The sequence below is a fragment of the Ooceraea biroi genome, chromosome 9 (assembly GCF_003672135.1).
Source record: "Ooceraea biroi isolate clonal line C1 chromosome 9, Obir_v5.4, whole genome shotgun sequence".
NCBI classification, from domain to species: Eukaryota; Metazoa; Arthropoda; class Insecta; order Hymenoptera; family Formicidae; genus Ooceraea; species Ooceraea biroi.
In genome coordinates this window covers 1,226,732-1,249,316 of record NC_039514.1, presented here as the reverse complement: position 1 = coordinate 1,249,316, position 22,585 = coordinate 1,226,732, and the positions used below count along the sequence as shown (strand labels likewise).

The 22,585-nt window shown below is 42.2% G+C and overlaps 3 protein-coding genes and 1 long non-coding RNA gene across 8 annotated transcripts in view; 2 read left to right on the top strand and 2 right to left on the bottom strand.

The window, feature by feature from the left end:
* Positions 1 to 14,715, bottom strand: part of LOC105276232 (integrin alpha-PS2) — a 51,955-nt gene extending 37,240 nt beyond the window's left edge. Inside the window, exons 1-2 of one of the 2 annotated variants that reach the window (XM_011333698.3) lie at positions 14,145 to 14,715; positions 589 to 707 (exon numbers count right to left, since the gene is read on the bottom strand). In XM_011333698.3, the coding sequence (XP_011332000.1) occupies positions 589 to 707; positions 14,145 to 14,326 (301 nt within the window). In that variant the 5' untranslated portion in view covers positions 14,327 to 14,715. The remainder of the gene's footprint in view (positions 1 to 588; positions 708 to 14,144) is intronic. The other variant, XM_011333699.3, reaches the window with a different exon arrangement.
* LOC105276231 lies at positions 5,995 to 10,658 on the top strand. Its single transcript, XR_003406940.1, has 2 exons — positions 5,995 to 7,479; positions 8,073 to 10,658. It is a non-coding gene; the product is annotated as an uncharacterized LOC105276231 (long non-coding RNA).
* Positions 14,716 to 15,778: 1,063 nt separating the features above from the next.
* LOC105276229 (CCR4-NOT transcription complex subunit 2) lies at positions 15,779 to 19,841 on the top strand. 2 transcript variants are annotated; one of them, XM_011333692.3, is made up of 9 exons: positions 15,779 to 16,289; positions 17,016 to 17,089; positions 17,165 to 17,668; positions 17,843 to 18,069; positions 18,349 to 18,591; positions 18,706 to 18,967; positions 19,083 to 19,202; positions 19,289 to 19,514; positions 19,737 to 19,841. In XM_011333692.3, exons 3-8 carry the CDS (start codon positions 17,346 to 17,348, stop codon positions 19,506 to 19,508), a joined length of 1,395 nt encoding a protein of 464 aa, XP_011331994.1. In that variant the 5' UTR covers positions 15,779 to 16,289; positions 17,016 to 17,089; positions 17,165 to 17,345; the 3' UTR covers positions 19,509 to 19,514; positions 19,737 to 19,841. The 2 variants fall into 2 exon arrangements, with proteins under 2 accessions (XP_011331994.1, XP_011331996.1); XM_011333694.3 differs by having other exon boundaries at positions 15,789 to 16,289; positions 19,095 to 19,202.
* Positions 19,510 to 22,576, bottom strand: LOC105276230 (malonyl-CoA decarboxylase, mitochondrial). 3 transcript variants are annotated; one of them, XR_893366.2, is made up of 11 exons: positions 22,130 to 22,342; positions 21,901 to 22,041; positions 21,644 to 21,784; positions 21,398 to 21,550; positions 21,171 to 21,324; positions 20,934 to 21,073; positions 20,716 to 20,851; positions 20,430 to 20,642; positions 20,188 to 20,293; positions 19,881 to 20,109; positions 19,510 to 19,674 (listed from the first exon to the last, which is right to left on the bottom strand). XR_893366.2 is itself a non-coding variant. In XM_011333696.3 (11 exons), exons 1-11 carry the CDS (start codon positions 22,448 to 22,450, stop codon positions 19,971 to 19,973), a joined length of 1,512 nt encoding a protein of 503 aa, XP_011331998.2. In that variant the 5' UTR covers positions 22,451 to 22,576; the 3' UTR covers positions 19,510 to 19,970. The 3 variants fall into 3 exon arrangements, 2 of the variants coding, with proteins under 2 accessions (XP_011331998.2, XP_011331997.2); XM_011333696.3 differs by adding an exon at positions 22,425 to 22,576 and having other exon boundaries at positions 19,510 to 20,109; positions 22,130 to 22,292; XM_011333695.2 differs by having other exon boundaries at positions 19,510 to 20,109; positions 22,130 to 22,418.
* Between the last annotated feature and the right edge of the window lie 9 nt (positions 22,577 to 22,585).

Genomic DNA, 22,585 nt, shown 5'->3' with positions numbered 1-22,585 from the left:
AACACGCACAATTTACGCGCCTGCGATTTAGTGGTCTTCTTATACGCGTGTATGATTTACGATGTAAACGGGCCACGATAAATCATACTTGGCCAGCGTGCAACAGCATCACGTACAGCAATTGCGCCAAAGCATCGAAATATGGTAGGGTCAACGACAGGGTAGGTGTATTGGCACTAAGAATAGCGCGTGCCGTAACCAGCTTGCCAGTTACTTCGCGCTTTTCGAGATTGTGAAGCTGCACTGGAGCTCCGCCGGCGGAAGGAAGGTAGAATGTGGGTCAACGGTTCTATAGGACGGCCCGGAGAACGTGAGGCGGAAACTTCTTATTAATATCTCTCAACGCTCCCGACGAGAGTGCAGGATGGCAAAAAGTACCGTCGTTTAGAGAGAACTCATGAGTTCTTTAAATTTGCGAATTACGATAGATATCGTTCATCCCCGAAATTGTTAACTTAGAATTTACGTAAAGTTTATAATTGCCATAATATAATTAATAGCAATTATTTCTAGGAAATTGAAGAGAATCTTAATCAACCATTGAAGACATCAACTCGTCATCTGTCAGAACCAAGATAAAAGCCTTACCTTTATCGTCGAAGTGGATTATGTTGCACCTATCATCAGCCGCGATATCGCATTTATAGACTGCACCTCCCCGATAGACGCCGGTCTGAGTTTCGGCTTCCGGTGCGCCTACGATCGCCCTGAAAAAAAAGCAATTTGCTATCAGTAAACTCGAACACCCACGAGAGCACTAAGTTAGATTATGCTAGACACGTACTGCGATATACGATTTATCAGTTTGATACTTTTATATCAAACAAATAGTATCAAATAGTATCATGATTATGAATTGTGTAAAGAGGCGATCGCTTCTGATCGATCTCTCTGGATTATAGTGTATATTAATATTTTATATTAACAATTTACAATAAGCATGTCTCCGAAATTTCCTACTAGGAATGGCTTAATTAACACGACTTTTATCACGGATAATTAATCTGAATGATAGTGCACTGGACTTTCGAAAAGCGCGATCAAGCACTGATGAAAAAAAGAGCGAAAAAAAGTGACGGGCCGAACACCTTCAATTACTTTAACGATCGCCGCTTCGTGTGCCAAATTGCCCATTACCATTACAGAGGGGAAAGACTTGGTTTTTTACACGACCAGACCTCTCCCAGGGATTCGGCGTCCCGATATTAGAATAATTGGGAGCGAAGCGAGTATAATTTATTATCCGCAGCTGATTCATTGTCGGCGTGCGAGTGAGCGCGAAAACCGGAAATAAAAGGCGCGATGTGACCGCGGGCATTAACGGGCTCCGGCATGTATATGAAAATGGGGGATGGTAAGACAATCGATCGTGTAATTATCCTCGAAGGGCGTGCCGGCCACGAGACCCAAGAGAGAACGTCGATGTTGCCTCCTTCCTTGACCTTTTTTACTCGGTGAAATAAATAATTCGTTCACATTGGAGTAACGTGAATAACGATGTTTTTGCGTGATGATTCTCTGTATCCGATGGAGCATCCTGATTTCCTTTTTCGTGCATTATGTATTGAAATCTACTTTTCACGTATGACTATATAAAACTTGACATTATTATATATCCCACGGGAAAAAAAGATTTAAAGATTAAACGAGATGATAATCCTGAGATCGCTAAAACAAGTTTGAAACAAAGGAAGCGTCGAGAAGTTTATTGGGAACTATATAATGGTTTTCAGTGATGCAGATCCTTCTACATCATCAGCGAATAGATGCTTCAGCCGTTGAATGCGAAAGCTTTTCGGATATTGCTATCGTTCATGATGAACGATATGCGAGTGACGTGGCTTTTATCACTTGACGCTATACAACGAATCTGCAATATTGGCTCGGCAGGCGAAAATGGTAAAAGCTTTCTTTCTATATAGCGGAAATTATCTCATCGACATACTTACGCGATACAACGAGGTCATGCCGATATCAGCAACGTTGCACATTGTAAGATAATTTATGGATTGTTAAATACATTGAGAAATAATTAAACTTGAAAAATCACGCGTCCCCGGGAAATGATACACTTTTTTAATGATGATCATCTTTGCGGACAATGGTCATGTTTAGCGTAACTGAATGGGAAACAATACGCACATAGAATTTAACTGCGATCCACTGACCTGGTTTCGTAAGAGCGCTAATTTAAAGCCTATTAACGTCTAGCCACGCTTAACGAATGATAACCGATAGCTTGGGCCATTGTTCGCTGTCTAATCATCCTAATGCGCCCTGAGGAATTTAATAGATGATTGCATCATTCCACGTATTAATTAACATTACTAGAATTCGGTGTAGGGTTACACTCATCAGGCTTTGATAATTAATCGTAAGTTAAGGAACTTCTCCAGCTATTTACCATAACGTTACATATCTACAATGAGATTAGCTAGATCGACTAACTATTGCAGCTACAGTTATGCAAGCAATTATTTACTACCGGCGGAAATCTCGACACACACACGAGAGACAGATTTCGCACCGTGGGTTGTCACCTCGAAACATATGGAGATACCATTACCTATGGAGCAACCTTGGCATACATCGGCATACTTTTGAGTTGCATGATTGGTGCAGCGCGCGTAGGTAAGCGCCGCACACGCAAGTATACGCCTGAACGGGAAGACACGAGTCAATTATACTGCTTATGTAAGTGATTCACAGTTTGACGTGCCATTGAAGTCACATGTCGCATACCGCAATACCGGGACCAATAAACAGACGACAACAAAATTGCGGAATTTATTGTAACAGCTGTGCCTAGACCAAAGTTCTCTCGAGGAGATGAGAAGAAGAAGCTCCCGCTTCTCTTGGCAGTTTCATATGTACAGTTGATCGCGAAATGCGACAATTTCCGCGTAATCATTTAATTACTTTTAGCAGAAAATAAAATTGAATAAAATTATTTTTTTCTATTTTTCAGTAAGCTATTCCTCCACATTACTATAAAATGCCATTGTCGCTGTGACAATCAGGAAATCCAAGAAAGAACGAAATTCAAGTGTGCATTTGCGACCATGAACGCGAGTTGATGAACATGCGAGTTCACGCTACTTGAACGGCAAACGTGGGTCGAGTCTGCCGAGGTCTTAAGCTCTCGCCCACTCCATTTTTCTGCATTTATGAGGGACTACAGTCAACTGATATTGTGACGCGTGCACGTGAACGGGAGTGCAGAGGCGAACCGGTCCCGTAGGATAAGCAGACCCCGATTCTGACATCCATCCATCGGGGATTCTTGCGAGCGCGATTCGGGAGTACCAATGTAGGTTTCAAGTGAGTCAATCACGCGAATAGGTGTGATCAGTGGGCGTCCGAGATGGTCAGTAGTCATCAGCTCAGTATATGCGAGCACCACCATCTGAATATCGAAGAGAAAGTCGGACCTATTGACGCCTAATGCCGTTCTGGTGTTTCTTATCTGCAGTCTTTTCTGTACATGCAAATACTTTATACATATGCTAATAGTTTGATTTTCTATGCAGACCTGTGTAACCTGGTAGTCAATTCCATCGTAACTGCTTGACTCTGCGACTTCTCGCCTTTGTGATTTCTCTCTTAAAAAGTAATATATTCGTTGCTGAAGAGAGCATTGTATCGATCGATGAATTCGCAATCATCTTATTTAATTTGGTTTCACATATGTAGTTTGTTAATCGTTTACATATTGATTACAGATGACACTAGACGCCGTCATTTAATTCATCATCGATGGTCGGCACAGATTATCTAACGCGCGATGAAAACTACGCTTACGATCATCCATTCACGTGAGATCATCGACGTCGAAAATAAAATCTTGCAGCTGCGACCATGTACACCTGCGGTCTCCCAGTGTTTCTCGGTGCACAAATATTTTTCAATGACGCGAAATTCGAGTTGATGATTTCCAAGGTCCTGATCGTAAAGCGGCGAACGTCTATTCAGCTTAGCCAAGCAACACAACAAGTCTTCAGAACGACTTGAGTGTTTATTGAATGGTCAGCTCGATGACAACAGTTCTAGAAATACCCGCGCACTTTGTACGCTCTATTTACAGTCCATTATAGCAACCGTTACCTCTCGCTGCGGAACATTAATTAACAATCACTGACGATTCAATCCCGGCTTTACGAAACGTGCACACGTGATCGAGGCTCACGAATCATCCTCGCACCGTGATTATTCTCTGATCTGCGCCGTGTCTTTCTCTTTTCAGCCAATTATCGCCGATCAGGCCAAACAAATCAAACGAAAAATGATCCTACGAAGTAACACGATTCCCGTATCGTGTGCAATGTTTCGTGAGATGCCGTGCAATGTTACACTAGCTGCTTAGCATAAGTTTCCTGGCAAACTTCGGCGAAATCTGCATAGGTCTGTGCGGTCTCTTTAAGCACTGCCGTCATCAATCTATCGTGCTTGAATTAGAAGAGACTGACTCGCTGTCAGGTGCAATTCGTATGTCGCGTCCTGTAGCGGCTACATCGGCGCCTTTCATCCGCCACATCGCACCAGCATCTGCGTTGCATTGACTTATATTACAACGGCGCGGACGCACGTCGTCGTGCGTGACACGCACATTCGTGATCCCGTATTTGGCAAAATCGGGACGACTCCGTCGAGACGCGCCGCACCACGCCGTACTTGGCGAATTGCTCAATGCCGCCGTCCCATCTCCACGTGGGATCTCGTGCTTCGATCTTTGAGAGGAGGTATCTTTTTCTCTTTCTCTCACCCTCTCTTTCTCTCTGCGTATTCGCGTGTCACCAGTGCTTCTCGTGCGTTACGTACGCACGTGCGTAATGCACGAAGCTTCGTACAGGTAATACTTAATTTCGAAATTGTAGGTTGTACAATTCCGACATGGAATTACTCGTAAGTCTCGGAATGTCTAACTAGAAATATTTATAAATTTATTAATGGTAATAAGATAATATTTGTATTGTAACATCACTAAAAATATTACTCTGATCAGAGATTTTTTAAATATTTCTAGATTCTCTTCTTTCTCCCTCTATCTATCTCTTTCTATTTTTCTGTGGAATTTTATCGATGTGAATTCCATTCAATCCGTTTGCTTGATCTTTTTCTTCTTACGGAAGCACATCTTAATGCCAGAAATAAAATGAAGAAGAAATGCAGGAAGAACTGGTTTGCGCTATGTACGGCACGCAAGCAGTACGGTAGATAGTTAAGGCAGATAATAAGTATATTAATTAGTGGAATTTATTAACTTAATAAGCACTTATTCTTCGAACGATCAGGCAGGCTTATCGCGTCTGTTTAAAGATGCTTGCGTTGCTTTTAATTGACATCGATACAGCAAATGATTCTCCTGTAGCCACGTGCTATTATACGGTACACCTATGTCGCGGCAAACGTGCGTTTGACTGGATATAACTTCCGTTACAACTATTACAGCCAAATGAAGACTCGTGTACAAGCATAAAGAATGACGATTGTAATGCAACCTCGGCTTTCAAGCCGGAAATCACGTAACACTTAAGGTCCCTTTGCCCCTCCACGAAGGGAAGTGGCTTTTGAACGTCACTGGAAAATATTATCCGTACGATCCGACTCCGTCCACGAAGAATGCCGACCATTGCGTCATTACGATTATGGTATATAGACTTTGGAAACCTTTTAATGATGGAAAGATTTTAATGTTATCGAATATTCATTCTACAGGCACAAATATCGCAATTTATTACACATTCGCGTATGCGTAAAATTTGTTTTACTTGTACGCAAGATAATACATATTCTCTTGGAAAGCCTCGAATAGAAGCGGCGAATATACGATCGGCTATAAAGTTAAACGTTCGCAGCAATTTAATAGAAACAAAAAGAATCGAAGCGATCTCGGTTTTCCTGCAACTGCTTCTCAATCTAGGCTCTCGTTGTTTTAGCGCTCGTATTTGAATGCACTGCGTAATCTTAATCCGGTACTGAATGTTTAACAGATTTTTGGAGTGAAATCCGCCGATTAAGGCACGAGGTTCAGCGAACCCGCGCGCGGTTCAGTTTCTCCAGGAACGCGTATATGTTAATGAACCAGCGCGTGCTAGGAAACTTAAACCAGGCGGAATACGCCTTCTGTACGGCGTGCACATGCGGTGCGCCGTGTTATTACAGTGGATAGCAAAAAAATCAACGTGGCTTACGGTATCCGATCAACGCGAAATTTCGCTTCGCTACACGATACGAATCCCTTTGTCGCGGGGGTTCGCGCGTACATGTTAATTAAGCGACGTAATACGCTTCCGGCAATCACTTTAGATCTTTCGCTTCCGTTCAGTCGGTTTTACTTTTTCTTTTTTTTTAATCAGGTCAACGATTAAAAAGATCAAATCGACCACTTTTGTTAATACTTAATAGTTAGTACACTTGTGTACTAATTTATCAAATTATTGATATTGTATTCGTGTAATGAATATATGTAACAACATAGTTGCAGTGAGCGTAATTTCTGTACGAGATGCTTGCGAAATTAATTCGTGAGAAATAATCGGAGATCGTGATTATAAATTTTGTTGTCCGTTTCAAAAAGGAATTCCTCGCGCCCCCAATTGCGCAACAAGATCTTTAAAGACATCGTACGCAACGTGCGACGAGGATACGCACGATCAGTCGATGACGTAACGCGAACGGAGGCGTATATCGACGTCGAGTCGCCGCTACTTTATAAGGAGCACCTCCTCACTAACACTATTCGGCTTTCACTGTGAACAAACCCGTAATCACCATTCAAAGCGAAATCGCGCGTGTGCGTAAGCCACGCGTAATGGTACCGCAATTCCGCGGTAGTACAATCTACAATCGGTCGATTGACAATTTCGCTCTCTCGGCATCGCGAATTTGTCACTTTGAATAGACAGCCAGCAGATTTTCTCGCGTTTATCGTTCTCGATGGGAAAAATTTACTGCCGTGTTCGTATCGTCCATTACTAAACGCCCCTAAAATGTACTTTCCGTCTTAGGCATATCACAGATTCGAAACGTGATCGCTGATATAAAGTATGCTTCGTGATATTTTATAATTCAAAACGCACCGTTTCCGCGACGTATACCACGCCTCCACCGCGGGGTAAAAAAAATCCACGCGTTCTCTCCCACGTTAGTAAGGCCGTTAGATTAATCTCGGTCACGAGCTATTATCGCGCGCGGAGCGAGTGTGCCTCGATCGTAATTTGCATCTGTCATCGCCTCGAGCGCAGCCGAACCCTTGAATTTATCAGGTTCTCCGTTAACTGAAGGTCACTCGTCCATTTGTCGTTTAATTGACGATGAATTCGTCACGTGAGACAACGTTCGGTTACGGGGAATGATCTTTTCTCAGACGATGAGCGTGACGGCATAAAAGCGACGAAGTCCATGCCATATGGGTGACAGATCTTGTGGAATATAAAAGTGAAAGAAGAGAAGGTCTCCTTGCATTCACCACACTTGGACGTGCGTAAAAATGCTAATTCACGTCTCGCAATTACCGTGTTCTCATTATCGAGCAGCTGTGTTTACTCATTTATCCACATTTTATTAAAATGCGCCATTTCATCGTAAGATATCTATAAATTGAGTTTGGTAACTCTCTTGAAAAATTCTCCGTAGCATTCAATGCTTGAAAACTAAATCAAATTTATTCTAGTGCGCGGAGCAACGTCAAAGCGATTGCACTGGTTTAATCGTACGGTTTTAATCTCATTAATTAACGTACGTCGCCATTTCATGTTGGGTCACGATACAACGACCCCAATTCTATCGTGGCGACACTATTGTTAACGTGATTGAGATTGCGTAACTGAACCATTGCCCAGATTACCTAATCGTTTGTCTACTTTGCTGGGTGCTCGCTCGACGAACACACAAATCGGATACAAATTAATTCCCCGCGGCACATAAATTAAATTCGACAAGTATTGTGCTCAATTCTGATATTTACATATTCAACAGACAAATTATTATTATGCTAACTATTCATTCATCCAATTTACACGGATAATAATTTCATGATTAAGCCTTACTAACACTAAGAAAATTTTTTCCAGGTTTACGTGCACCATTGTGCTCTAAAAACCAAAACAATTTGAGTTTGCTAGCAAAATTACAAGTCTCCCGAACGAGAGTTTAAGAAAAAGAAATATTTTTCCTGAGGACTAGACAAACCGTGGCGTTTCTTCATGGACTTCAATGAAAAAGGAAACATGTGTCAAACGCAGTCACAGGGAACAATGCGATTCCGAGGGAATGACGTTGACGTGCCGCAGCCATATGGCCAACAGAACTGACCGCGTGTTGCGTGTATGCATCCCATGATGTTACCATCCCGCCGAAAAAGGAATTGTCAGTGGGCACGAAAAGAATGTCTCGAGATGACAATTTCATATCCTGGCGAACGTCGAATTCGCAACGCGTGTCTGTCTTTCTGTTCCTTGTCTCTTACGGCATCGCGCACAGAAGCTGCCGTCGACGAAAGTATTAAAACGGACTGTTTAATCGGTGGCTACATCGAATTTTACACGCCGTGGTGAGTGATTAATCCTCTCTTTCTCTCTCTCTCTCTTCTTCTCCCTCGCGTGCCATCGCGATATGACTCTCCGTATATTACGTATGCGTGTGTAGGGCGCCGTTTGCACGCGTGTTACACGCGTGCAGGTAAGAGTAACAGGCCCCGAGGCCTCCGCCGTCTCTCGTCTGCATAATGATATGGCCAGAGCTTCGGGCACGTGCCTCACGCGATCCTCATTACCTTCTGCCTCCTTTTCTCCCTCTCATCCCTTTCTCTCCTCTCCCTACTGGGATCCGCATGTTCGTTCTGCCCTGCCAATTTTCGGAGGCGAAAAGAGTGACTAAACGACTTTGGGATTGCACCGAGCGAATCAAGTATCTTTATTGCGATTGCCAGAAATAAAATTGCAGCGTAACCGAGAGTGATCATCGAGATTCGACAGATTTATATTTCCTAAAAAGTCGTGTATATTTGTAATTATTTATATCTCATGATTCAAAGTTAATACGAATTAATGCAAATGATCAATTAACGTTCTGAGAAATGTATTTTTCTCTTTGTTGGCTACTGTGCGACACTGCTTGAAGAGCGAGTATTGTCATACTGTATCTCTGACGTACGGATTAATAATTAGCTCCAAGGTGTGGTAGGTATGCCAGTGGGCGTCGAGTGAAACAAGGTGAACGTAAAAGGCGAGTACGAAAAGGCGATGAACGACGACTGAAATTACGAGCGATTCCATACGCGTCTCATATATCTCGTCACTTGAATTTTTCGCGATAGGAGTAACAGCTGCGGAATGCCTCTAAACAAATCTTCCGTCTCGCAGACGTGATTGCAATGAATGCTCGCTCAATGCTCTCGAACGACCCCGGTTTACAATGTAGAATTCGGTAGTCGAAAGCAAAAGGTTAACAACGTCCTATATAAATATTACTCGTGCCTTTTTTTTATGCACGTTTTCATTTCGTGTTTTTATTACAGCGATGACTTCATGCGTCCCGTAATTCATCCGGAAGGTTGTGACACCGGCGATCGCTTTAAGACGCCGCTTTAAATCTCCATGCGTAAGAAAGAGAGAGAGAGAAATACACTTTAACGACAGCTTTGCGACTTTCACGGCGTTAAACTGCATGCGTACAGCATCACATTGAAGGAGATAGGATGCGACAGCGTCTGGAATAAATTAATTGAGAGAAGTGCAAAAGGATCCGACACGCAGGTGACACGCATTCGATCAGTCTCGACTTTCGTTTTGTCAACCGGAAGCGGCGAGGAAATTGAATCCTCGTTTCCTCCTCTCGTCCCGACACGCGTCGTAAGCACCGCTGTCTGTTTTTACGCAGAGAAACGTAACGTTACGCGTAAAGCAACATTCGTCAAACGAATTGGCCTGTAACGCGTGTGAGAGATCCAAAATCATCTTTCGAAAAGGAAGAAATGATTTTTCGTAAACGTGGAAACCGTAAGTGTATTTACTAAACAATCGAGTAGATGTATTTGTTTCTCTAAAATGCATCAAAAAGAATTTTATAGCATTTAGGTAATACATTTCTCTTTCTCTTTCTCTCGTTCTTGCGTGCGTCATCGTCTTGCATAGAATAATCTACGAAACGAAGTTGGAGCTGCGAATCGTTGCCGTTAGTCGTACCGTGTGCTTATCACATGGAAGCTGCCGATGATAAGAAGACTACGCTTCCCGGAATATCAGCGAGAAGCATATTGCATGACAGACGCTTTACAAAGAAGAGCTAATTTCTCTTTCCGACGAAAGCCGCATTCGCGTGGCATATCTCCGCGTCGTTTTATGACGCGTCAATTAGCAATTTCAATCATCAGCTCGAGGCACAACAATGAGAGGCGAGTTTCCGCAAGTTTGTCCTGATTTTCGAATGTTGCGATTATTGTCGTGCTCGCTTTGTTCTCGCAGACATCGTGCAGTCATTCACATACACTGATATCTACGATGACTTTAATGTTCGTAGAACTATATCTTCAAAGTTTCCTTCGCTAATTTATTGAAAGTAAAATTTTTTAAATTTTTATTAATACTCTGCCTGACATAATATAAGCAGTGTTGCATGAACATGACATCAGTTTAATAAAATACCAACCAAACCAGCAGCCACAATTACATCGTACATAATTAATTAATCCAGTTTACGTAATTCGATCGCTTTCAGCGATCGGAGCGGTCAGGCGAAATTTTAACTTCGCCAGTAACGAGCAACGTGAAAAATGAACAGCGCTGATATCGTCATTCTTGCTATTTCGCCTTGAACGCTCGCGACCACGACTGCTTATCGGCGATGTTTCGAACGTTTGCTCTCTCGCGTCGTGAAATAATTTCTATATTTAGTACGGCGAGTCGCGGCAGCAGGTTTCCTCGTACATAACCGGCGAATTCGGGAAACGTATACGAGTCATCGGAACGCCGGCGCGTCACGATTCTCGATTTCGCTATTTGCTCTGGCTTCACCGTGTACGCCCGATCGTGACTGAATTCTCCTCTTAAAGACACGACCACCGATGCGGTCGCACAATGAATCACGGCAATACGTGTTCTGCTGTGTACGTTGACATTTATACACCTTGCATCTCGGGCTTCCTCGTGGCGCATAGCGTTCGAGACTGCATCATGCTCCGAGCGAGACACGTCGAGGCTCAACCGCCGATAAATTAACAAACGATTTTAGTACTCTCCCTTCGCAATGCACGAGAAGACAAATCGCGCAGGAAACGATGAGAAATTCACGCTAAAAAATTCCAGGTGTTCGCAGCTGATCGTAGAACGAGAGACGATTAAGTATTCCTCGTAAGAGACGCGCGAAGGAGTGTTATGTTATCTGGATTTCCATTTCCCGTAAAATTTACAGAGCGACACCCATTTGCTCGGCCCGTCCGTACGCCAGCGCGATTGTAATCGCATTACATTTTTTCTGAATGGTAAACGAGACCAGGATTATATGAATATATATGACCGGGTAGATATATGGACGAGATTACCGCCGCTCGTGGTAATGGCACATTGTGCGGACCTTAGAGTGCTCGTAGATATTAGGTGGCATCGGATGCGAGAGCGGCGTTGCTTCCAATCATATGTATGAGACCGCAACGGGTGGTCGGATCCCGATTCAGTCTTCTCCGAAACAAGATTCCTCCAGTTCGCGCTTAATCTTCGTCCATATATTATTACGGAAAGTTCTGATATTACCTTGTGTAATGTTCGCTTCTTTTTTTCAGAGGAGCTATATCTGGAGCACGTTTATAGTTCTCTTCGTACCTATGCTATCAATCCCTTCACGATGAAGCCGGCAATAATTAACCACAATCAAATTAAAAAACGGATTTTACATTGAGTCTCATTTGGAATTCATTGTTGAAACGTAGCGCGCCTTCTTTCAATTCTGCAGTCGAGCTACCGGGTAATGGAACTCGGCCATTGAGGAAGCCCGTGAAAGGACAACATCATGTAGCAGATCGTAGTAGATCGATCGCGCAGATTACAGGGGCATTAATCAGAGCGATGCAAGGGAGTGATGAACCGCCCACATGGTACACCGTCGCAGTCGCAACGATGACCTAACATCCTGCATCATCGTGTGTCTCACGTCACGGAGACATTGATCATACTCGATCGAATCGCCGTACACAGACATCCGCGCATTCCCGACAATGTTGACTTCGCGAAAGAACGCGAAAGGATAATTCGATGCAAAGAATTTAAATGACATGATTTAAATCTGCCTCGATCGAACTTTTGACTCGCGCAATTGGCAATTTCTGCAGCGCCAAAGGGCGCTCGTAATTTTGCAAATACCGAAGACCCGTGTTAACAAGCGTCCGCACGCGAGATAAAAATCTATCTGCCGGTAGGTGAGCCGCCACCCATTATAAATATCGGGGGGTCCCATTCTATTTCGAGGATTAACGGCGATCGAGCGTTTTAATCCCCGTGAACGCGGTGAATTAATGAAAGCGCGCGAACGCGGCCGCTCGTAAAACTCGCACGGAGCTGGCCTAAATATAAGCGTCCACGAAACCTCCCGTGAGGCCTCGTGTAATCCAGACTTCCTGCGGCCTTCTTCGCGCCGTCGTTCCCTCTTGCCGCCGTCGACGTAACCGTCACTCTCCGTCGTTTATTGAGTAACGTTGTTGCTTTAAATAACGGGCCAACGGAATCCGCGAGGCTCGTAATCGATGCACGTGCATCGAATTATCGTGCCCGCATCTTTTTTTTTCTTTTATCCTGCACTGTCTATGTATGACTCGCTAATTGCTTGCGAATGTGCGCATGCGACCTTAAATACAATATTCCATTGTGCCGCAGCTGGTGGCTGCCGATTTTCCCGCGGATGTGACGATGACGTGCTGCGCGCTGTTAACCGCGTTTCCCCGATATTATTTATAATCGTCGCCAAGACACGCGCGAGCTGGAGCAGAAAACGTATTTATTCGTGGCCCTGTCGCGAGAACGTGAGTCACGAAATTCGAGAACGGCCGTCTCGCTCCTGCTCGCGGTGAGAGAAGAGAGAGCGATATGGCGCTTCCAAGGGTTGCAACCGCACTAAAGCGTCCCTGAAGCGTACTTATCGCTGATGGATGGAGGATTATCGCTCGTTATTAGAGCTCGAGATGAAACATGAGAACGTGGTCCTTATACTCCGCTCCGCGATATCTCAAACGGGAGAGTTACCGTTCTGACTTGCGCGATGGGTGACTGATGACTTCTTTCATAACGGAAATTGAAAAACTGTACAGAGATAACAACTTGAGTTATCGCGAAAATCCCGCCAGAGATATCGAAATCGTGAGAACTCAAGAGCGCGGAGGAGTGATTTCTCTCGAAAAGCGGGTGCCGTCATAAATAATCTCGCATTAATCTCACGGTCATCCGGACGAAACTGAAAACGAATCATTTAACGGTAATTTAAGCCGACCAGTGGTATTTCCTATTTCGTGGCAGCCGGGTGAGTCAATCATTTGTGTAATCGAGCGATGAGTCAAACACCTGGTCAGCGAATTAAAAACCGGACAAAGGTAATTATCAATTTTAGGCGTCACTTTTGTGTCGAAACTATTCTATTCACGGGACAGTCATTTATCTAAAAATTTTATGTCAGAAATTTATAAAAAGGGAGAGCGCTAATGGTTCAAATTCCTTTTCAGTTATTTGCGGTGTAGCTTCTAGAGATAGAGAAGGAGAAAAGTTTTTCTGCACGGCATAATCATAAATCAATATTGAATTTAATGACGTGTACAATCACTTAACGTAATATGCACGCGAGAAGATACGTAATGCAGTACAGTAAGCACCCCTTTCCTCAGAATTTTCCATGTGTCATCGAATTACGCTACACCTCTTCAAGACCGAATAAGATTCGTTCCATGACACATATTAGTAATTGAATCAATTTTTTTATTACATTACTACCTATACTTCCAAAAATACTTTCAGAAATACTTTGCATCGTGTTTCATATCGCACTCGAGCGCGCGAGACTTTAATTTGTCTGCAAATTTAATCGCTATCAATGATTCCGATATTATCGAATCACCATCTTCACCGTAGTATCTAATATAATAAAAAACAAAAAAGAAAGAGACTCACCATCCACGGCTGTACTTGTCACGATACGTGGACACGGCGAAACCGAACATGGATCTCGCCTCCGAGCGGTACACCGCATAGTGCTTCGTCTCCACGTTGAAGCCGTCGACGACGCTCCAGGGTGGCGAGCCGACGATCACGAGGCCGACGAGGAGGCACCGGAGAAGCCTTGTCAACCACATCTCGTGTGGGAGGTCGGCGTGTTATTACACGATTGCACTGCGAACACCTCGTCACAGGATTGAGTCACTTTCATATATGAAAATCGATTGCGGGGACCGATCGCGGAAGCCGATCGAGGTGCACGCGCACACGCGACACGCGATGGTTATCAGCGCCGATCGCTCGTGGATATTTTTTTATACGATCCACGTTAATGTCGATCGCGCGCGGGTCAGCCGGTAGCAGCAGCTGCACCAGCCGACGACATGTGTCTTCCACGAGGCCGAGGTCGAGAGGACGGACGCGGCCGAGAGGGAGAGGAGCGCCGGAGAGGTCTGCTTGACGGACGCCCGCGGACAGACTGAGTGCAGCTCGGCACTTTCGGGTAGTCTTCACTCACTCGCGCCTCCGACTCTTGCGAGGCTCGGAGGAGCTCCCACTCGCAGCGCGGTGCCGGCCGAAGCGCTTCAGCTGTTGCTTGCGCACCACGACGCGCTGTCAATCGAGCCGAGACCGATCAGCGAGACCGCACAATTCCGGCGAATTCGTTGAAGTTAGGACAGCGTGCCGAATACACGCCCGCGCGTACCACCTCCATAATTAAAACTCCACTTTGGTGGCACATTTGCATTTGAATTTGAATCAAAATTTGAATTTGAAAATTCACTTCTGAGACAACTTCAGGCGAGTGCGCCTTCAATTCGGATTCCGTACGCTTTGGGATATTAGGATCTTGTAATTATCTTTGAAAGAGTACACTCTTGTATATTTTTATTAGATCATATAAATATAGATATATGAGCTTTACAATAAATATATTTTGCCGTTTGTTAGTTCGACATTTTGGTAACTACTGAAGATATATTGTAACTAGAATAAACTTATCTTTCTAATATTAACATAATTTATTCTTTATTATATATACTTGCTGTATAATTTGAATAAATTACTTTGAGTCAAACTAAACTCGTAACTATCTCGCGCCACGCCGGCGATTCGATAAATCTAGTGGAATTGTTAGTTGCAGCGCCATCTATATTTATTTCATGACTCAAGCAATCTCGTAGCTTTTTTGTCAGTCGGTAAAATGTATTATCGATAAAATTACCAGAGAAATATTTCTTTTTCGAATGCTTTTATATATATTTATATAAATATAAACACATAAATTATATATACATAAATACATGTGTGTATTTTTAATCAATATTAATAAATACGTAAAAAACAAACAAACAATTGTTCTTTCAGTATATTGCATTTTATTGACCACGAAAGGAATATAATGTTACTATATCAGTCCCCTCTTGCTAAAATATCTGCTCCAGTTATTTTTTTGCAGCCATGGAAAAATAATAATATTCTAGAAAATACCCTAGAATATTGTAGCGACGAATCGCGCATCCTTAGTCAAGTTCGAGACTGTCGCACTTTCGGCCAGGCAACAATACTGCGATACTTGCATGGCGTTTGAGACACATGTTTGGGACGAGGCATATCACTGAAAGATTATTACGTGCGAGATCGATCGCTCCGAGGACTAGCCAGCCGATCTGGCACGCACTTCAGGTGGCTCGTTTGAACACAGCGTATAAATTGCTAATATGGCAGACGTTCGTGCCTCTAGTGTTGTTTAAGTTCGTGAAACTACGTGAGTGACAAAACAGTGAGTTCTGTTACTGAAGGGCACTGTTATGTGTATGAGATCCTGATTGTCGTGTGCCCCGACGTCCACGTGCGAGTTCGCGAGCCTAACGTGCGTGTGAGAGAGTGACAATTTCAAGTGGCCGTACGGATACGCGCGAGACCCCCTCACCGAGATCCATCAACACCGTCGGCCGATTACGACCGAGAGTTAACATCGACAACCGTTTTCGCGTGTGTTTTTTTCTTTTTTTTTAAACATTCGTCCACTTTGTTTACCGTCGCGGTCACGATGGAACTCGCCGCGTCGTGATACGCAGCTGGTGGCGCTCGTCCCAGGTACTATCGCAGCGCGCCGCGCTTCTGCCTTATGTTATTTTGACGTCTTACGCACTTTATAACCTTTTGCCCCTTTGTGCTTGTCAATCCGTCCCGATAGTGTCAATATCGCCGTTCGGCCCGAGCCGCTCGTGTTTACTTGCACACACGGCGACCCGCACTTGTATTCGCGGCCAGACTTTACGTGTCCCACACAGTTTTTGAGAGAAATGCGCGGGTACAAATACACCAAGCTCCCATTACTGTATATGCCTCTTTGCGATGTAGAGCTCGCGTTAGCGGGACCATACGCGTTGTCTGATAGTAGATATTGTAGACCGTAGGTTTTACGATTTCTTTCAATCTACCATGCAGAACACGAGGCGGAATTAGATTTCACGTTAATGAATATACTCAAAGTTTAGGTTAAAATGTATTTTTTATTTTAATATTTGTTAATGTTGTATTCATCAAGGTGTAGAACACAGTCATATGTAGGACATATGTAGTTATCGTAATTATATCCTATTGGTGATAATCTGTTTACTTGAAAAACTGATACATGATTGAATACATATTTAATGGACAAATAAATGTATGTATTTAAATTTGGTCGTAGGAAACTTGGATTGTTACTATGAACATATTTCCAATAACTATAGAACGTCGCTTATATGTTTATTCAAATAGCATGCTTTTCATATGTTAAGACATCATATTTCACATAAGTAATTATTTATTTCACAGGTATGGTTCTTATGTCTCCATGGTACATGATACACTTGATGTAATCGTCACTGTGGTACTGCGATAAGGAGGAGGTAAACGATAACATGTATTTTAGATGGCAGCTCCATTATCGACAAGAGACTAATAATGATTCTTTCTTGTTGTAGGTCACATTGAGCGGTAACGTTTTTGTCATGGATCATCGGCGATCCAATGAAATTGAAGAGTATTCCAGTGTTGTACTAGAGAAAGAAAAGTGGATGTGCTAATCGTTTGTAAGACACAAGTGCTTCGTGGTGTGCCTGCTCTTGGGCAGAAACATTTTTCTACTAGTAGTGCCACCGGGCTATGGCCAACCTGAACTTTGAACAACCGCCACGCAGTATTGCGAACGCAAGTCTCACTTCACGTGCAGCCGGCGGTGGAGGGGGTTTGAACACAGCGACCCTCACGGGTCATGTCACGCCCACCTCGGGCATGTTCTCAGGCTCGTCTGCAAGCACCTCGAGTACAGCCAACTCAGCAATAGTTGCCACTAACGTTTATCCTGGAGCGTCGGGCTCTGGTGGACAGAGTAGTCATCAGCAACAGCAACAACTCTCTCCTATGGGCAGTAGAGGACTGTTTGGGCAGAGAGCTTTTACTGATAGACGTACGATGCCTGCTCTTGGGTTAGTTCCTGTTTATTTCTTTCTTTTTTTCATTATTAATGAAACGATTACGATCTTGTCTATAATGTTCTGCATCGCGCCATCATAAGAACATATAGTATATGAGAACTTGACACGAGGCTCAATATCTCCTTTCCTTTCTCCCATCTGCAATCATCTCCATCTGTATTGCAGAGCTTCAAATCCAATGGGTAGTATGGGCAGTTTCGGAATACCTCCAAGTCGTAATTACGGATCTCAAGGTGCGGTTAACAATTTCCACTCTGTTTTTGGGAGTGGAGGCGGCGGAGATACAAGTACTCCCCCTCTGTTAGATCTCTCGGAGTTTCCCTCCCTAACGAATAGAGGGCAAGGTGACTCTATGCCGCAACCTAGTCCCATGCCGGGGAAACAGCCTTATGGTTAGTGTCAAACGTCAAGAGAATATAAATGAGCGGATATCCTTTCATGCACATTGTAAACGATTGTTTCATATCATAATGCACCGCAATCATATCTACTATTTTGAGAATCTCTTTTTCAAATGAGAAACTCTCGATGTAATTTCATATAAAGTTTATTCCCTTTCTAAATTTATCGTGTTTAAAGTAAATCTATGCTTAGCATAAATTTAAGTAAGATATTAATTTCATTAATAGATTATCGCATGTTAATGTAACTTGTATTCGCGCGTGTTACAGTTGGGATGGTGAAACAACCGACATCCGAATCGAGCGAATTTACTATGAGCTCGGAAGACTTTCCTGCATTACCGGGCACGCAAAACCGAGAAGGTCCATCGCCTGGTGGTAGCGTGTCTGGCGATAAGAATATTCCTGTAGGGCTCGGTCCAGAGATCGGGCAGGACGCATTGCAGGCCAATAGAGCCCCCGGATCTGAAAAATCTCAGTCTTCTAAAAGAGGCATCCAAACATCGCCTGACGGTAAATTGAAATCTGTGCCAAGTATGTTGCTTCGCACCAAAGATATGCGCTATTAAACGTATTGAATATTTAATTGAACTCGTCAGAGTTTAATCTTATGGTTATCACATACAGGCAAGGTGACAAATATACCTGCAAGTATGGTGAAGGATCAATTTGGCATGGTTGGACTTTTGACGTTTATTAGAGCGGCAGAGACGGATCCAAACTTAGTATCGCTGGCGTTAGGCCAAGATCTTACCGCATTAGGACTGAATTTGAATTCACCCGAAAATCTCTATCAAAACTTCGGTGGACCCTGGGCGGAAACACCCTGTCGACCGCAAGACATCGACTTTCATGTACCACCTGAATATCTTATAAATGCCGCGATCAGGTAACGCGCTCATCCGCAACTACTATGCATGCATCATTCCATGAACTATGTATACTTCGTAATGAAAAGTATCGCGCAAACTGTGATGCGCCTTGCAAAAGGCATAAAGTTTCAGTGCTTGTTTCAGGGATAAACTAGCGCCAGTTAAACTAAATCGATATAAAGATGATCTACTGTTTTATATGTTTTATACAAATGTTGGGGATGTATTGCAATTAGCTGCGGCGGCGGAGTTGTAAGTGCAAACACAAGATTGACTTTTACATGCAGAATAACTTTAAGAGTACGCGATTCACGTGCAATTTTACGTGTGACGTAAAGGTACAGCAGAGAGTGGCGGTATCATATGGAGGAAAAAGTTTGGATAACGCAGGCGCCAGGTTTGGGGATTGTAGAAAAGACCTCGACATACGAACGTGGTACTTATTACTATTTTGATGCGCAAAACTGGAGAAAGGTAGCTAAGGAATTCTATTTGGAATACACAAAACTAGAAAGTAGACCTCATCTTCCCGCGAATTTTCACCAAACTCAGCCTTGACTACAGGTATATATATGCAACTTTATTCTCTGTTTTATATAAAGATTTGTAAAATATATTAAGTATTAACAAATAGAGTGGAAACTGTGTAATTTAGTACTTTCAATGCTGTTTGAAGACGATCGATCCTGTCGATTATTTCTCCATGCTCTTCTATATGATTATTCTGTAAAACAAGCAATAGAAATCACTTTTAAATTATAATAGAAATTACGTTATCTGTTCTAGACTTGTCTGCAGACCACTGTGCTGTCTTTAAGCTGGAAACAAATCAGCTATTGTATAAATGAACAAATTTAATAATCTTTAATAAAAACATAAAATTTGAAGAGTAATAAAGAGAATTTTTTTATCAATAAACTAGACCTTTACCATGCATCAATCATGTTTTATTATCATCGTTATGGTCATTATCTTGTGATATTCTTTCATTCATAGCCCCTTATTTATTATATGATTCTTTTATGATTCTTTCAGAACTGTATTACATAATCTCGACATTTCCGCTAGTCTGGCGAGATTGATTACGTCTTCTGAGGCATTTATGACGAAATTTTCAATGTAATTTCGACTGTTCGCCTCACATTTGTCCAAGAAATATCTGTAAAAGGAGTATCAACGTGTTTATGTGTGATACTTTTAGTACTCTTCGAATTGAAGTCGATCATCAAGCGCATACCTATAATTAACCATTATACCGCAACTGTTTGCTAGTCCAATCGACGAAGGATTAGCCATCCAATTTATCCGCCACATCGTAGCACCATTACGTAAATGGAAATTAGCTGCAGGATAACGTACAGACCATTAAAAAGAAATTATCTGCTACTTTATACGTATTCAATACAGTTTTTGTAAAAATATATTTACATAATTTGCATATTCATAATTGATTTGCAGAGCAAGAAATGCAGCACGTACCAACGTTATTGAAAGCATAGCCGCGTCTCTTTTCCTTGTACAAGTACCACGCGCATGCTCGAAGTAGCGGCTCCTTCAAAAAGTGTGATAACTGCGTATCGTCTATCCACGATGAATTATTCAGAACTTTGTTTAAAGCTGATACCACATCCCTCGTTTTCAAAATGTTTTTCATAACTTCGGATTCTTGTGTGGTAAGTATTAAGGCCATATCTGTGGAATAAACGTCATTCATAGATCACGATGACTTTCTTTCTCCTATTTCTCGTTAATCAGCAATTAAAACCTTGTTTCAATTTTCCGAGTAACCAATTCTTGAAGTTCGGTATGGGTGATAAGCTGAACAATAGATGCACTGCTGGAAATTCAGTCGTGATCGCATTAGCTACTTCTTTTATCAGATAATTACCAAGCTCGAATCCCTGAAAGAATTCTTTATCGAATATACGATTTTCCCGGCAGTATGGAAAATTACGACGCACATACTTGTTACGAATCAACTACCTGCAATCCTTTTTGAGTGGATGCTACAGAATAAAATATCGCTGCTGTTATTTTCGATTTATCTTCTTCTAAGAATGTTACATTCTTCTTTGCACTTCCCAGAATTCTAGTTTCAGCTTCATCGATACCCTTTAGAGTCTCTATAATAATACAAAAATATACATTGAAGGAGCTACCATTTCCTGCAAGATAATTTCGATCGAATATGCAAAAACAAATCTGTCTTCCTGTGCAGACCTGGTATAACATCGCACAGTGCTGTATGCAAGAGAACAAGAGGTTCTCTTGGCATCGATGGATGCGTAAATATGTAACATCTTCTATAAGGTCCAAATCTACGTTTCAACTCCGACCAATTTCTTGTAGGATGTATGGCTTCGTAATCAGAAACCTTTAAATATATTAAAACAAGAAGTAAGCAAATAGAAAATTTTCTTGTACGTCTACAAAAAAACTGCTCCTACCTTTTGCAATATATCAGATGCAGTTTCCAAAGTTACGCGTTCCAGGTGCAAGAAACCTACTGAAAACCAAAGCAGAAGCAGATTTTGCAAAGTATTATTCAACTGTTGTATCATTATACTTTCATCATTGTCTTCCATTTCTGACAATAGTTCCTATAAATGTCTTACTTTATAATGCAATATATGTTATGATATTATTACAAGGACGAGTCACTTGATACATGAAAATTTTTTCAATTTGCTTACCAGAACATCGGTTCTCAGATTAACCAAGAACTTTACACCATGCTGCAACCTTCCTATAATAACAAACAACCAGTGATAAGCTGGTGTAAGAACATTCCTCAGCATTCTCTCATGAACAATCATCTGCTCTTTATCTTCAGACTGCAACCAAATTCAGTAAAAAGAAAGAAAATAAAATAAAAGGGAAAAGTACAGGCAATATATTAAATAAAAAACAATTTGTAATCAAGGTATACAACTCACAAAAAGCAATGTACCTTACAGGCTAAGTACTTGTTTGCTGTTTGGCATACAAAGTCACGTTGGACAGCGTACTGCGAAGCCAGCGTCCGCAAAATTCGCTGACGATCTTTTTTGTTGCTTTCTGTATACCTGGCGCATAATGCATATGCCTTATTCTGCAAATATATTCATCACTCGACCAAGATTCAACAAAAAAGATTTACAATATTCTAGAGTTTTATAAGAATATAATTAGCGTAAAACCTCTACAATCCAGTTGCTGAGCTTGGTGTCCTTAAATTTGAAGATCGTCCGCAGTTCTTCCACGATCGATTCATTTATTCTGGCATGCGAAGTGGATGACTTTACATATTCGCGTTTAATGCTACATCTCAATGTATTAGCGATATTTAACTCCAGGATGAATCTGCAACGTTGAATAATTGGCAAGAATTCGGAAGACAGCTTTCCCAACATCGTAATTAATGTAAGAACAGATATATTTTATTTTCTACAAGTGTCACGTATCAGCTGTTATTAGTATGCATCTGATTTTTACCTCACGTACTCTGTAAGTAAAACCATCTAGATAGACATTTATGTTACCGACAGTAGATTGATATTATCGAATGTCAATGCATGATATTTAGTTGGCATCACTGATCCGTGTTTTCGCTAGACAAATCGTAGTTATCCCAAAATTGGTAAAATGGCGCTTCA